General features: G+C 41.2%; 1 protein-coding gene across 6 annotated transcripts in view; it reads left to right on the top strand.

Moving 5' to 3' along the window:
- The window catches only part of dlg4a (discs, large homolog 4a (Drosophila)), an 86147-nt gene that overhangs the window by 69390 nt on the left and 4229 nt on the right, over positions 1-12528 (top strand). For all 6 annotated transcript variants that reach the window (XM_013272333.3, XM_013272336.3, XM_013272335.3 and 3 more), the window contains 18 exons: positions 784-837; positions 1495-1545; positions 2546-2670; positions 4291-4460; positions 4617-4753; positions 6271-6415; positions 7162-7297; positions 7404-7560; positions 7654-7756; positions 8132-8246; positions 9988-10164; positions 10286-10328; positions 10419-10449; positions 10860-10907; positions 11019-11120; positions 11285-11457; positions 12103-12215; positions 12326-12417. In XM_013272333.3, the coding sequence (XP_013127787.1) occupies positions 784-837; positions 1495-1545; positions 2546-2670; positions 4291-4460; positions 4617-4753; positions 6271-6415; positions 7162-7297; positions 7404-7560; positions 7654-7756; positions 8132-8246; positions 9988-10164; positions 10286-10328; positions 10419-10449; positions 10860-10907; positions 11019-11120; positions 11285-11457; positions 12103-12215; positions 12326-12417 (1972 nt within the window). The remainder of the gene's footprint in view (positions 1-783; positions 838-1494; positions 1546-2545; positions 2671-4290; positions 4461-4616; positions 4754-6270; positions 6416-7161; positions 7298-7403; positions 7561-7653; positions 7757-8131; positions 8247-9987; positions 10165-10285; positions 10329-10418; positions 10450-10859; positions 10908-11018; positions 11121-11284; positions 11458-12102; positions 12216-12325; positions 12418-12528) is intronic.

Genomic DNA, 12528 nt, shown 5'->3' with positions numbered 1-12528 from the left:
CTGCTGTGGCGAGCTGGTGCTGTATGAATGAAACTGAAGTGAAATAAAAGAGCGTGGATAAACTGTGACACTTCAGGTGAGCTGGAAGAAAATTCTTGGCAGGTAAATCCAACCCACCTCCACGCCAAAACTCCTGTCCATCCACTGATTTGCTGCTTTTTGTGCTATTTTCTGCATCACTTTGATCCTGATGGATAACTTGTTGAAATGCTGTGGTTTAATCTGGCTCTGTGAGCTTTGCTGCAGTATGGTTTTGGACAGAATCGCCGACCGTTAAGTGAGCTGGCATTATACTAAATGGGCTAATCATGCTGTGTGTCATTGTCATTATACCAGTTTACCGTGTCTTCATCATCCTCCGACTCTCCACAGACATTGCCATATGTACGAAATACTGAGATGTTTGTTTTGAAACGATGAGCAGGAGGCATATCCGCAATATCCATGAAATGACCACTTAGTGCATCAGCTCTGTAATTCAACTAGCAGCTAGAGCAAAAATAAAGCCATGGCCATGAGTATAAGGGCCTGCGTGAATTATTTCTGTGCCCATCATGGACGGATGATAACAAATGGTTTCGGAGCAGTGCTCTCCATCCTTTAGCAGAGTGATAACCAAAGCATAGTGAGAGCAGTGTCATCACAGCTTACAGCTAAAATGGTCATCAGTCTTGGCTGCGACTGCAGGTTTCAAGGGTATACTGAGAGCTCAGCCGAGACTTGCCTCACATTTGAATTTCTGCCATTATTTCTTAATAATGTTTCCTTTCTCTCTGCCTCCAGGGAAACACTCCTCCAGTGGTCGTGAACACTGACACACTCGATGGCTCCCCATATGTAAGGATTATGTTTAATCTTCCCTTTATTGTATTATTACGTTAGGCTTAACCACATGGCTAACTTAACTGCCTTCATATTCATTGTACATTATCAGTTCAATTCCACTCCTTTCCCACCCTGCAGGTAGGGCTTTGCACACTGTTTTAATCTGCACGGTAACGGTGATGAATTCTTGCTCCATTTTAATTAAATTAGCTTTCTTTGTTGGATATACATTTGGCAGAATAGAAATATTCTTTAATTTGCTTCAGAGTTCTGAAACAGTGGCATATCTGTAAGGAAAAGCAGTGACCATATCATCACGAGTTGTGTAGAGGATGAGGAAATGCCTGCAATCACAGAGCAGCAGCAGCATTTTCGCACCACTACGGCATGAAGAGAAGTTGTTTTCTAGGTCAGACACCAAAACACTGAAGTCTGAAGTTGCTTAAATCTCCTCGTCCTCTTGAACTGTAATTGCAAAGGTAAAGCTGACGTGGAGCCAAGTCGTTCATCCAGAAGGAAGGATGGGACTGAAAGAACAGTGCGGCAGTCAATAGTGCACATATGATGATCCAGTCCACGGGACTAATGCTAGAAATAAAATTTAGCTGACTGGTTGTGACAAAAATGGTCTACAGGGACACCACCCTTAAACTGATGTCTTCTTGACAGGTGAATGGGACAGAAGGCGAAATCGAGTATGAGGAAATCACACTGGAGAGAGTGAGTGTCATGATGTGATCTTTTAAACCTCATTACACATTTACAGTCTAGTTGCACTGTGATTCTTATCATATGGACACCATCGGGATTAAAAGTTAGAGCGAGTCAAAGTCAAGCGTTGTATGACCGCATGAATGTGAAAGTGCTGTGAGTTATATATCTATAAATGCCAGTTATTCAAAGACATGGAAACACGAAACCTTCAGATGATGAAGTGAAAAAGTACAACCTCACTGCTTCAATTGGGATTTAAGAATTAAGTAGCAGCAAGGTGCTGCTAATCAAATGCACGTGATTAAGTGATTTTCAACAAGTAAAAGCTCAGGTTTTGACAGTTTGCTGGTCTGGGGCACTCAGGTGTGTGATGTAATTTTCCCAAGGTCAGACTGTGCAATGCTCAGAGAAATTTCCAAAAATCCAAGAGTTAAATGTTAGGTTGATAACGGTACAGTTATAAAAAGACTTAACAAGTATGGCATGTTTGGAAAAGTTGCCAGGAGAAATCCTCTTCTCTGTAAAAAGAACATGGCAACACAGCTTTGTAAAGGTTTGCAAAGTTTTATGCAAACAAACCAAAGTGGAAAGTTTTGGCCCAAACCAAACACAGCATATCAGCGCCCAACACCTCATGCCAACTGTCAAGCACTGCCTTGCTTTAGAGCCACGGGACCCAGGCACCTCATGGTCATTGGGTCGAACATAAACTCCACTGTTTACCAACGTAATCTAGAGTCAAACGTGAGCTAAAGCCCAAACGGATGATGAAACAGAACATTAATCCCAAGCACCTCAGCAAATCTACAACAGAATGGCTTGAAAAGAGAAAAAGAAGGTATTTTAATGTCCCAGTCAAAGTACAGACATCAGCCTTATTAAAATGCTGTTGCAAGACCTCAATAGAGCTGTGTTTTTTGTTTTTTCACAGGACTGCATGCAGTCACAGGAAAACTTTCTCTTTCACATGAATGTAGATAACTGTTTTGTTTGCATTGAATTGTAGGGTAACTCAGGCCTGGGCTTTAGCATAGCAGGGGGAACAGACAACCCTCACGTGGGCGACGACCCCAGCATCTTCATCACCAAAATCATACCTGGAGGAGCTGCTGCTCAGGATGGACGGCTGAGGTAAAAGCGCACACAGCGAGCTACAATAAACACAAATCCAGTCTGTATGCACATACATTCCCAAACCCAAGACGAGAGAAGCGGAGGCTTAAGCAAAGCCTCCCGTCTTCTTTTTTTAAGTGCAAACTAATGTAACACAGTACTGTACATAACCCGTTGCTTGTTCAGTCTGCTCAGCTTCAGAGCTACATGTGAGAGCATCTGTCTGTTTAATTCAAGAAAGGCATGCCTTAAAGGTCTTTTTGCATTTTGATGCCATGTTTAAAAGAAGTAAAGTTAGGTTTAAATATGTTGTATATGACAAATTAGTTCCCACTTTAAACTCATGATATGGAAAAGCAAGTTTAAAATGTGGTTTGTTTGTCAAGGTTAGTGCCATAAATCTCCACACTCTCACTTAATGGACAAAACATGTAGCGGCAAGCTGCAACATATTTTTGGAAGAAAAGAACTGTTCTCGCCTAAATTTAGATGAAAAAATATGGAATCCTAATCATGCTTGTTGCAAGAATATGTAATAATATGCATGTTTTGCCACTTTCATAATAGGATGTAGTACAGAGTTTGCCTTTCTGTGGGAAAAAAACAAAACTTACGATCCATTTCTGTGACTGTGCTTTAACACAGACGCATCGTCTTCTTTACACTTGACCTATAAACATCCATCTGGAATGATGAGTTTGAAGAAAACCTAATGAAAATGCTCATATTTGCTTGAATGCAAGTATTTTTTTTGTCCTTGGCCTTTAATTAAGCTACTATCTGCTTATTTTAACGTGATTGTTAAAAGGTTCTTCCATCAAGGTAACTGATTTATTTATTTTTTGCAGTTAAATAAAGTTATTTGGAATATTTAGTCCCCTACACATACACGTTTAATAAAGGTTGTGCTTAAATCAACACAGTGCATCAATAAATATATACGGATGCTCTGTGGAGGCTAAAAAACATTGCATGATAGAAACTACTCTGCACAATGACAATGTTTTAAATCTTTCCTACATGCAGCCTCGCAGATAATATGCAGCTCGGATGATGTAACATCATTTGCATGAAGATGTCAGCTGTGATTGGGTCCCTTTGGATTTGGCTATAGTGATGTATTTCAGTGGTTAAAGCTCCGGCAGCCTGCAAGAATAATTTCAGTCCTATTTACGCATCATCATTTTCATGGCCATAAAATACATTTTGAATACATGAATGGAATCACGAGAACACGGCCCTGGAGGGGAAAAAAAATGTGCGTGTCTGAAAATAGCAATTTCATCGCTGAAAATCAGCTTCTCCTATACACACAGGCTGTCACTTTCACTTCACCTATCAAGTCATCATCATTTTTTATGAGCGGTTAACACAAAGAAGCTATACTGCAGCTTTCCCCCCGGTGCTAAATCAATAGAGCAAGAGATTATACCCTCTTTAATCTTAGTCACTGAGAAGTGGAGAAAAAAAAAGTCTGCAGTGAAACTGGATCCCCAGCGCGGCTGTAGCTGGAGATTGACTGTTCCTGACCTCGTCTGGTGGAGGATCACACCCAAACTTCTTCACCAAAACAAAAACTCATGCGGTATTTTTTCCTCTCGCGCCCACAGTCTCCCTCTGTCTGTCTCCATTTCTTAGTGTGAACGATTGCATCCTATTTGTGAATGATGTGGACGTGAGGGAGGTGACACATAGCCAAGCTGTGGAGGCTCTTAAGGAGGCAGGTGCTATCGTCCGCCTCTACGTTCTCCGCAGAAAACCAGCAGCGGAAAAAGTCACTGAAATCAAGCTCATCAAAGGGCCTAAAGGTATGTGCAAGCGCGGACTGGTGCAAAGCATCGAGGCTTTTGCGTGGGCTTACGGATGCCTCATGCACCAGCTAAGCTGTGCCCTCTGGATTTAGCAAATCTACTCTGTGTTAACCTGCACCTCCTTTGCTCACGCTCTGCTCCCCCTTTTCTCAGGATTAGGTTTCAGCATTGCTGGAGGGGTGGGGAACCAGCACATACCAGGAGATAACAGCATCTATGTCACTAAGATCATTGAAGGCGGAGCAGCTCATAAAGATGGGCGTCTGCAGATTGGGGACAAGATCTTAGCGGTCAGTCACTCACATATAATAGCTTCCAGCATGCAGAGACATGTGTCCTCATACATGGACTCGTGTTTACCCGTATGCACACTCACACATTGCGCACATATGAGGCACTGGTGTATCAAGAGCCAAGATAAATTACAGCTCTCAGTTTTCATGGTTTGACATTCCAGTCATTAATATGTTAACAGATGTGTAGGATGGAGTGAGCCTTAACTACAGCAATGCCAGAGTGATTTCTAAGCAGCATTACTGCCACCTGCTGGGGAACACACAGCTCAACACCACCAGCTTCAAAATGGTGCTGTTCCCACTAAATGGTGTCTGAGCCGTTGCTTTAACTCGAAATGGGATGTGGCAGCATGCTTTTGTTCCCTGTGAATTTGTTAAAAAATACATTATGTGTTCTCTCTGTAACCTACAGTTAACACCACGCAGCCACAGTTTCTTTGATTTAACTCTCAACCAGCTGGAACTTGTCTCTGCATGTCATTCCAACTATTTCTCTCCCTGCATTTCCCGTCCACTTTAAAGGTGTCTAAACCAATTTGAGTTTAGCGATTTATACTCTAATTTCTGCATCAGAGGTGTCAAACATGAGGTCAGTGAGCCAGAACCAGCCCTCCACAGGGTCCCATCTGGAACGCTTTGCTAAGTGTGACTGATACGATTTTTCCACATTTGACAAAGCGTTTGGTTATACTAACAGTAGACTGACTGAATGTGGGGGAAATTGTTTTTCTTAAGATATATATTCTATTTTATTTATATAGAGCCAAATCTCAACAACAGTCTCCCTGAGGCACTTTACATTGTAAGGTAAAGACCCGGAAATAGTAGAAGAAAGACCCCAACAATCAGACTACCCTATGTTGCCCCAAGCACTTGGCAACAGTGGGAAGGAAAAAACCCTTTTTAACAGGAAGAAACCTCTAGCAAAACCAGGCTTAGGGATGGGCAGCGATCCACCTCAACAAGCTGAGGGTGAGAGGACCTCAAAAGGTTCAGACTCCTGGATGCTTCATAAAATATGAACATTTTTCAAATGTATCTTGTACCTTATTACAGTAAAAAACAGGGAGAATTTTAGATGTGTATATTTCTTCTAAGTTATTAGGAAGTGGTTTTACTGGCCTGGCACACTTGATATCTCATGGGGCTGAATATAGCCCATGGATGGAAATGAATGTGACTCCCGCTTTTAGACAAAGAGAGATTCTCTCGTGGAGCAACTTCACTTAGCATATTATTCAAACTGGTCTGTGTTACAATAAATCACTTAAAACTTATTGTTCTACCATTAAAAATTAATGTTATTAACATCTTTCCCTAACATGTATTAACTGTCCACAGACTAAACTGTAATTTTGCTTTCATTACTGGAATCTAGCTGCTAAATGTCTCTGTTAAATCTAATCCGTGAGTGCTGCTGTATCACACATAATGAAGTCACACACGCAAAATCCTTCTTATTTGCACTTTGTTACCTTACCTGTGTTTCCTTGTTTGTTGCGAACAATCAGGTGAACAACGTGTGTCTGGAGGATGTGATGCATGAGGATGCGGTGGGGGCTCTGAAGAACACAGCCGAGGTGGTGTACCTCAGGGTGGCCAAGCCCAACAACCTGTTCCTGACCAACTCGTACAACCCTCCAGACCTCACCAGCAGTAAGCCTCCATCCTTCTGCCCAAATTTCCTCACCCCGTATTAAAGAGAACTTGAGCTATCAAAAACAAGACCTGCTGTTTTTGTGTTTGGAGCAGCTGTCAAAAATAGAACAGAGGGAGAAAAAGTCTTATTAAGTGCTAGAGATGACTGTGGGATTTCTATGAATAGTAAAAGCTCAGTTCAGAACCAGTTTCTACCAGTTTTCTCTACAACGTGAGAACTGTGCTGGTCCCTGGGAGGTCACACACACAGGAAAAAATGCTGTAAAAGCAGACGAAACACAATGAAAAGTGAATAAAACACAACAGAAATATAAATTTCACAAAACTAAGTTTTACAAAACACAACAGACGTGATTTTTGGGAGACAAAAACTTAATGGAATAGCAAGCTAACAGTAAACGTCTAATAGCAAACATGTATCTACAGTATTTTATGAACCATGCGATTAAAGCACAGATCACTTTCACCTTTTCTCTTGTACTACACTGATGAATCTTGAAGCATGTCTCAGTGCATGTTTTGGTTTCTGCCACTTTCATCATGTTATTTTCTCCCCAAAAACACAGATTTGTTTTCCGCTACTTCCGTAGTGTTTCCTGTTCTATTTTTCTGGTGTTTGCTTAAGTTGCAGTGCGACCTGTGACCTGAAACCAAGAAAAAAAGTTTGCATGAAAATTAAATTACAATAAAATCCACGTGCTTGGTATGTTACACCTCATTTGGTTTTGTGCTTATTTTTCCAGCATATTCCCATATGGATACTGAACTTAGCCACCCAAACTATCTCGGATCCGATTACCCACAAGCCCTCACTCCCACCTCACCGAGTCGGTTTTCTCCTGTTCTGCACGGCATGATGGGAGATGATGATATACCCAGGTGAGCAATGATCCTCTAACTGCAGTTTTATCTTGTTTATTTATTATTATTATGGGGGCATTTTAGCCCCATAAAACTTATTTCGTCTCCTTCATCGCTTTTTCAGAGAGCCTCGTCGAGTTTTGATCCACCGAGGCTCCACAGGTTTGGGATTCAACATCGTCGGAGGAGAGGACGGCGAGGGGATCTTTATCTCCTTCATCCTGGCAGGCGGTCCAGCTGACCTCAGCGGAGAGCTGCACAAAGGGGATCAGATCCTCAGTGTAATGACAGTTTTCTTCATTTCACACGGAGTCATGTAATCCTTAGCAGCACTGGGTCGTCAGGTGTTAACAGTCATGGTATGTGTGTGACAGGTAAACGGCGTGGACCTGCGTATGGCCACACACGAACAGGCAGCTGCAGCACTGAAGAACGCCGGCCAGACAGTTACCATCATCGCACAGTACCGACCCGATGGTAACACCACTGAGAGACCTTCTCACAAAGAACTTTATATGTTGCAAAACTTGTTTGAGCAATGAGTCTAAAAATAAGCTTCAAAATCAATTTTTTGAATAAAAAGACTTAATGCAATGGTAGGACTAGTTTTTAAAATAAGGTGGAAATGTAGGCCACAGGCTAAGAACAAAACAATGACTTAGTAATTTCTCATTTAGATTCTTTTTGAAACAAAGAGATCAAACATCTGCAGCTAAATCCATTTATCCACGCTTCAGCCAGTGAAGGACTAGACATGGAAAAGAGAAAGATCTTTAGTGTTATTGAAGCAAACATTTTAGGTGTCTGAGAGTAAAATATGGAATCTTATATGTTTGTGTTTCTCTGTTGCAGAGTACAGTCGCTTTGAGGCTAAGATCCATGACTTGAGGGAACAGCTGATGAACAGCAGCATGGGCTCTGGGACGACAACGCTAAGGAGTAATCCAAAGAGAGGCTTCTACATCAGGTCTCGCGCTAAAAGCAGAAAAACTACCTTTGATATTAGCCTTATAGGATGAGATCAAAGTGGCTCGAGGATACGGTTTTTGGGTTAATGCATCGTTTGAATGCAGCATAGCAGAAATCCACAGCTTTTTATCAATAATAAGAGTGGTTATATTGCAGCATATATCGTATGGATGTTTCAAATACTTCAAATAATGCCGACTTCAATTTAATGTTGTTTAAAGCATTTTGAGTCAGAGAGCTAAAGATCTACCCGCACAAAGCCAAAAATATGTCAAGCATATTTAATAAAAGAAAATGTCATCATTAGAACTCAGCCGTCCTTCCACTTGAACGCCATTATGCTGCCAACTGTGTCTGCTACAAAGAAACATTTGCAAAGCCTCGTTGAGTTGAAATGTTGAGTTTTGAAAGTCACAATAGGATCTATAGCCGCAGAAGCGTTATCAGAGGCAATGTATAGTCAGGCTTCAAAGGCACACAATGTGAAGTAAGAATAGAGAAATAAAATGACAAGGCAAGCGCTATACATACAAAAATCACAAAAGATACAAGCCTTAAGAGGAAGAAGGAAAGAAGAGGAAAAATGTAAAGTATCTGTCTGCAAATATCGTCTCAGTCATCAGCATTAGAGTGTTTATTATTGTTGATTTACTTACAATAAAACCCCCTTGGTGAGGGCTCAAATCACTGTTTCCTGGGCCTTTATTTAGCTACCATTTGATGTATTCACCACCAATATTAGATTTACAGGGAGTACCAGCAGGACACCATTGCATTACTGTGTTTACTGTGTATACAACAGACTCACGTGTTTACTGAAGGTAATCATTTAGAGCAGTCAACACAACGTTACCGAAACGCTCTTTATTTTCTGCGCAGTTAAATAAAAATGTCACGATTAATCCATCGAAACTAAGCTCTGCAGCCACACGGCAACCGACCCACACTGAATTTACTCTGAAATGTTTCTTTTAAATAGTTCAACAACCGACTTATTAACTATGTTTATTAAAGACAAACTAAAGAGTACTTGTAGTACAAATTATCTTCAAAATCACTGCAGGCTGCAGAAATACTTTAAGCCAAAAACCAACAAGCAAACACCACATCACACTGCACAGAATACACACTGGTCTTTATAAGAAGTGTGGGTGAGAGGACTAGTCGCTGGTATTCAAGGTATGTTTTGCTCGACAGAAAGAAATCCTGGAAAGAGAAGCAGGTCAAGGTTACAATTCACACCAGTGTGTTATACGTCCACTGGCACACGGTGTGTCAGTGGAAAGCAGACGCTGTCAGTCATGCTTTTAAAGCCCATAATTAGGCTAAATCCAACATTTCGTACAAATTCTTCTTTTCTAAATAACTGAAGTCGTGCGTGGCGCTCAGTGCTAGCCACAGGTGGCTGAAAACAATTATTTTTAAAAATGCCAGTATAGCAGCGTACCCCCAATGTTCTATTCCTATCCACTTAGGGTTTTGTCTTTATGAAAATGTCAAGCATGTTTCTGGTCCTCTCGCTCCATTTAGTCAGCACACTTGTTAAAATTCAAAACTTCTTTTTTTTAGCACACATCTCTTACAATGTAACGTTTCCAACTGTACGGATGTTTCTGTTATCACGATGCAAGTTAAAATATACTAAAAGCGCACTATTTGGAATATCTGTGGCTTTAAAAAAAAAGATATTTAAAGGCTTTTTATGAAATGTCTAATTGAAATCCTCTTTTTTCTTCCAGGGCTCTTTTTGACTATGATAAAACTGCCGACTGTGGCTTTCTCAGTCAAGCACTTGGGTTCAAGTTTGGAGACGTGCTGCACGTGTTGGACTGCGGAGATGAAGAGTGGTGGCAGGCCCGTAAGGTCAGCCCGCAGAATGAGGCTGAAGAGGTTGGCTTCATCCCCAGCAAGCACAGGTCAGACACTTTATATGTAGCAAACTAACTGAAATGTAGAGTAAAGCGCCGCAGCTCGGCGCTAATGACAGGTTGTCTCACCTTTGTCACACATTCTTTGTATTCCTGCTCTTCTTTACAGGGTGGAAAGAAAAGAGTGGTCTCGTGTTAACACCAAAGAGAGGGTACGTTAGTTCATTATAGCTTTCTGAAGGAGGGGAATTCATTCAAACTGTGTCCTGATCGGTAAATATCTGCTCTTGTCTCTGTTACAGGACCTTGGTCGGGACAGCTTGAGCACACAAGGTAATTCGGTGGCATGCTCTTTTGCAGCCATTAAGAGATTAGTAATATGCATTAAAGGTGCAAGTAGCAGGAACTAAAACAAATGTGTGAACAAAGCAGTCTTATCGTCACCTTTGCTCTACTTTTGGCATTGCTGATATCTCTAAATGCCTCTCCACTATTATTTGAGCAGCACGTTGACTGCCAGATATGAATCTAAGACTTCTCCTTCAATATTTCCCAGAAGGCTGTAATCCAAAGCACACATTACGTCGAACACCTTGCCAATAATGAGATCTCATACATTTGCTGCCACCTTTGAAAATACATCATCTGCACTGCATATAAGTATAAACACACGCATGCCGATGCAAACGTGTCATTTTTAAGAAGGCAAAAAGAAACCGAACGCTTCTGTGTTCTGTCACCAGGGAGAGATAAAGCCTCACACAGTTATGAGACAGTTACCCAAGTGGAAGGTAAGGTGAAGTCTGATCTTTCAGGCTTTTATATCAATTTCCATTGTTTTGATTTTCTCTTTTGTGAATGATCCCGCTCTCTCTTTTTCCTTTCATTCTCTTTATGATAAGTACATTATGCAAGGCCCATCATCATTCTGGGTCCTGTGAAGGACAGGATAAATGATGACCTGTTGTCTGAGTTCCCCGATAAGTTTGGATCTTGTGTCCCACGTAAGTAATTACGCTGTCAGTCTCGGAGACAGATGTGTTCGCCAGTTTTCACTTGCTGCCGCCGCTGCAAAATGCGACGATATTAAAGCGATGTGTGCGCAGTGCATCAGACAGAGGTAATGCTGAGATTCAAAATGAGGTGCGCTTTCTGTTCTGTTTAACAGACACCACGCGGCCCAAGAGGGAGTATGAGGTGGACGGGCGAGACTATCACTTTGTGTCCTCCAGGGAACAGATGGAGAAGGACATCCAGAGCCACCGGTTCATCGAGGCCGGACAGTACAACAGTCACCTGTACGGCACGAGTGTCCAGAGTGTCCGTGAGGTGGCTGAGCAGGTGTGCAGCAGCGTGTTGGATAATGGGTTTTATAAAATGGGATCATTACCTCCAGATTCATTGAGATATTGAAAAATAATGCCATAAAAACCACTACTCAGAGTATGAAGTCAGGCACAAGGACATTACTTAAAGGAACAGTTTACCCTGAAAATATATTTACATATTTTACCTCTATACCTGCTTTTTATTCATCTAAATGGGTTTGGGTTTGAGTAGATATGTGCAGACTCGACCTTCTATCATGTATAATATACTAAATAGCACTTGGGCTGTGTGGTGAAAAATCACTAGTAACGCTTCTTTCAGAAACCACAAAATCACAGTTTTTAGGAGCTTGAAGCACCACAAGGCAAATATTTAAGTCCATAGTATTCAGGTGATGGCAGATATCTCTTCAAAACCGACGCCAAACACTGTAGATAAATAATACTAAAAGACATGGAAAAAAAAAAACCTTACCCCTTTAAGTATGATGAATGCGTTTGCACTAAAAACACTTTGAGTTTTATAAAAGCAATGCTCCGTTTAAGTAATAAGCTGCAATCTCTTGTGGCTCAATTAACCTACAATATTCATTACTAAAATAAGATTCTATTTTTGTATTTACTTCTCATTTCTGTTCTTGCTTGCATGCATGAGCAGCAGGGGAAACACTGCATCCTGGATGTCTCAGCCAACGCTGTGCGCAGACTACAAGCAGCTCAGCTTCACCCAATTGCCATCTTTGTGCGGCCCAAGTCGCTGGAGAATGTCCTGTATGTGCTCAAATCTTCTATATGCATTTAGAAAAATAATTTCTGACAATGATTATTCTTTACAGCTTGAAAGCAGGTGTGATTTTATATTTATTTGATTTGATTAACAGAGAAATCAACACTCGCCTGACAGAGGAGCAGGCCAGGAAAGGAATGGACCGAGCCCTCAAACTAGAACAAGACTTCCTAGAGTGTTTTACCGGTAAGAGCATGCAGCAATCACATGTGCACGAGGTTTGGTTTTAGATTGTACTTATATAACAAAATTACATGGACATTTTAAATGTAAAGTCAACAAAAAAGTAAGCTTTTT

This window comes from Oreochromis niloticus, linkage group LG10 (assembly GCF_001858045.2).
Source record: "Oreochromis niloticus isolate F11D_XX linkage group LG10, O_niloticus_UMD_NMBU, whole genome shotgun sequence".
NCBI classification, from domain to species: Eukaryota; Metazoa; Chordata; class Actinopteri; order Cichliformes; family Cichlidae; genus Oreochromis; species Oreochromis niloticus.
Note: the sequence above shows the minus strand (reverse complement) of the source record. Positions and strands in the feature narration are given on the sequence as shown.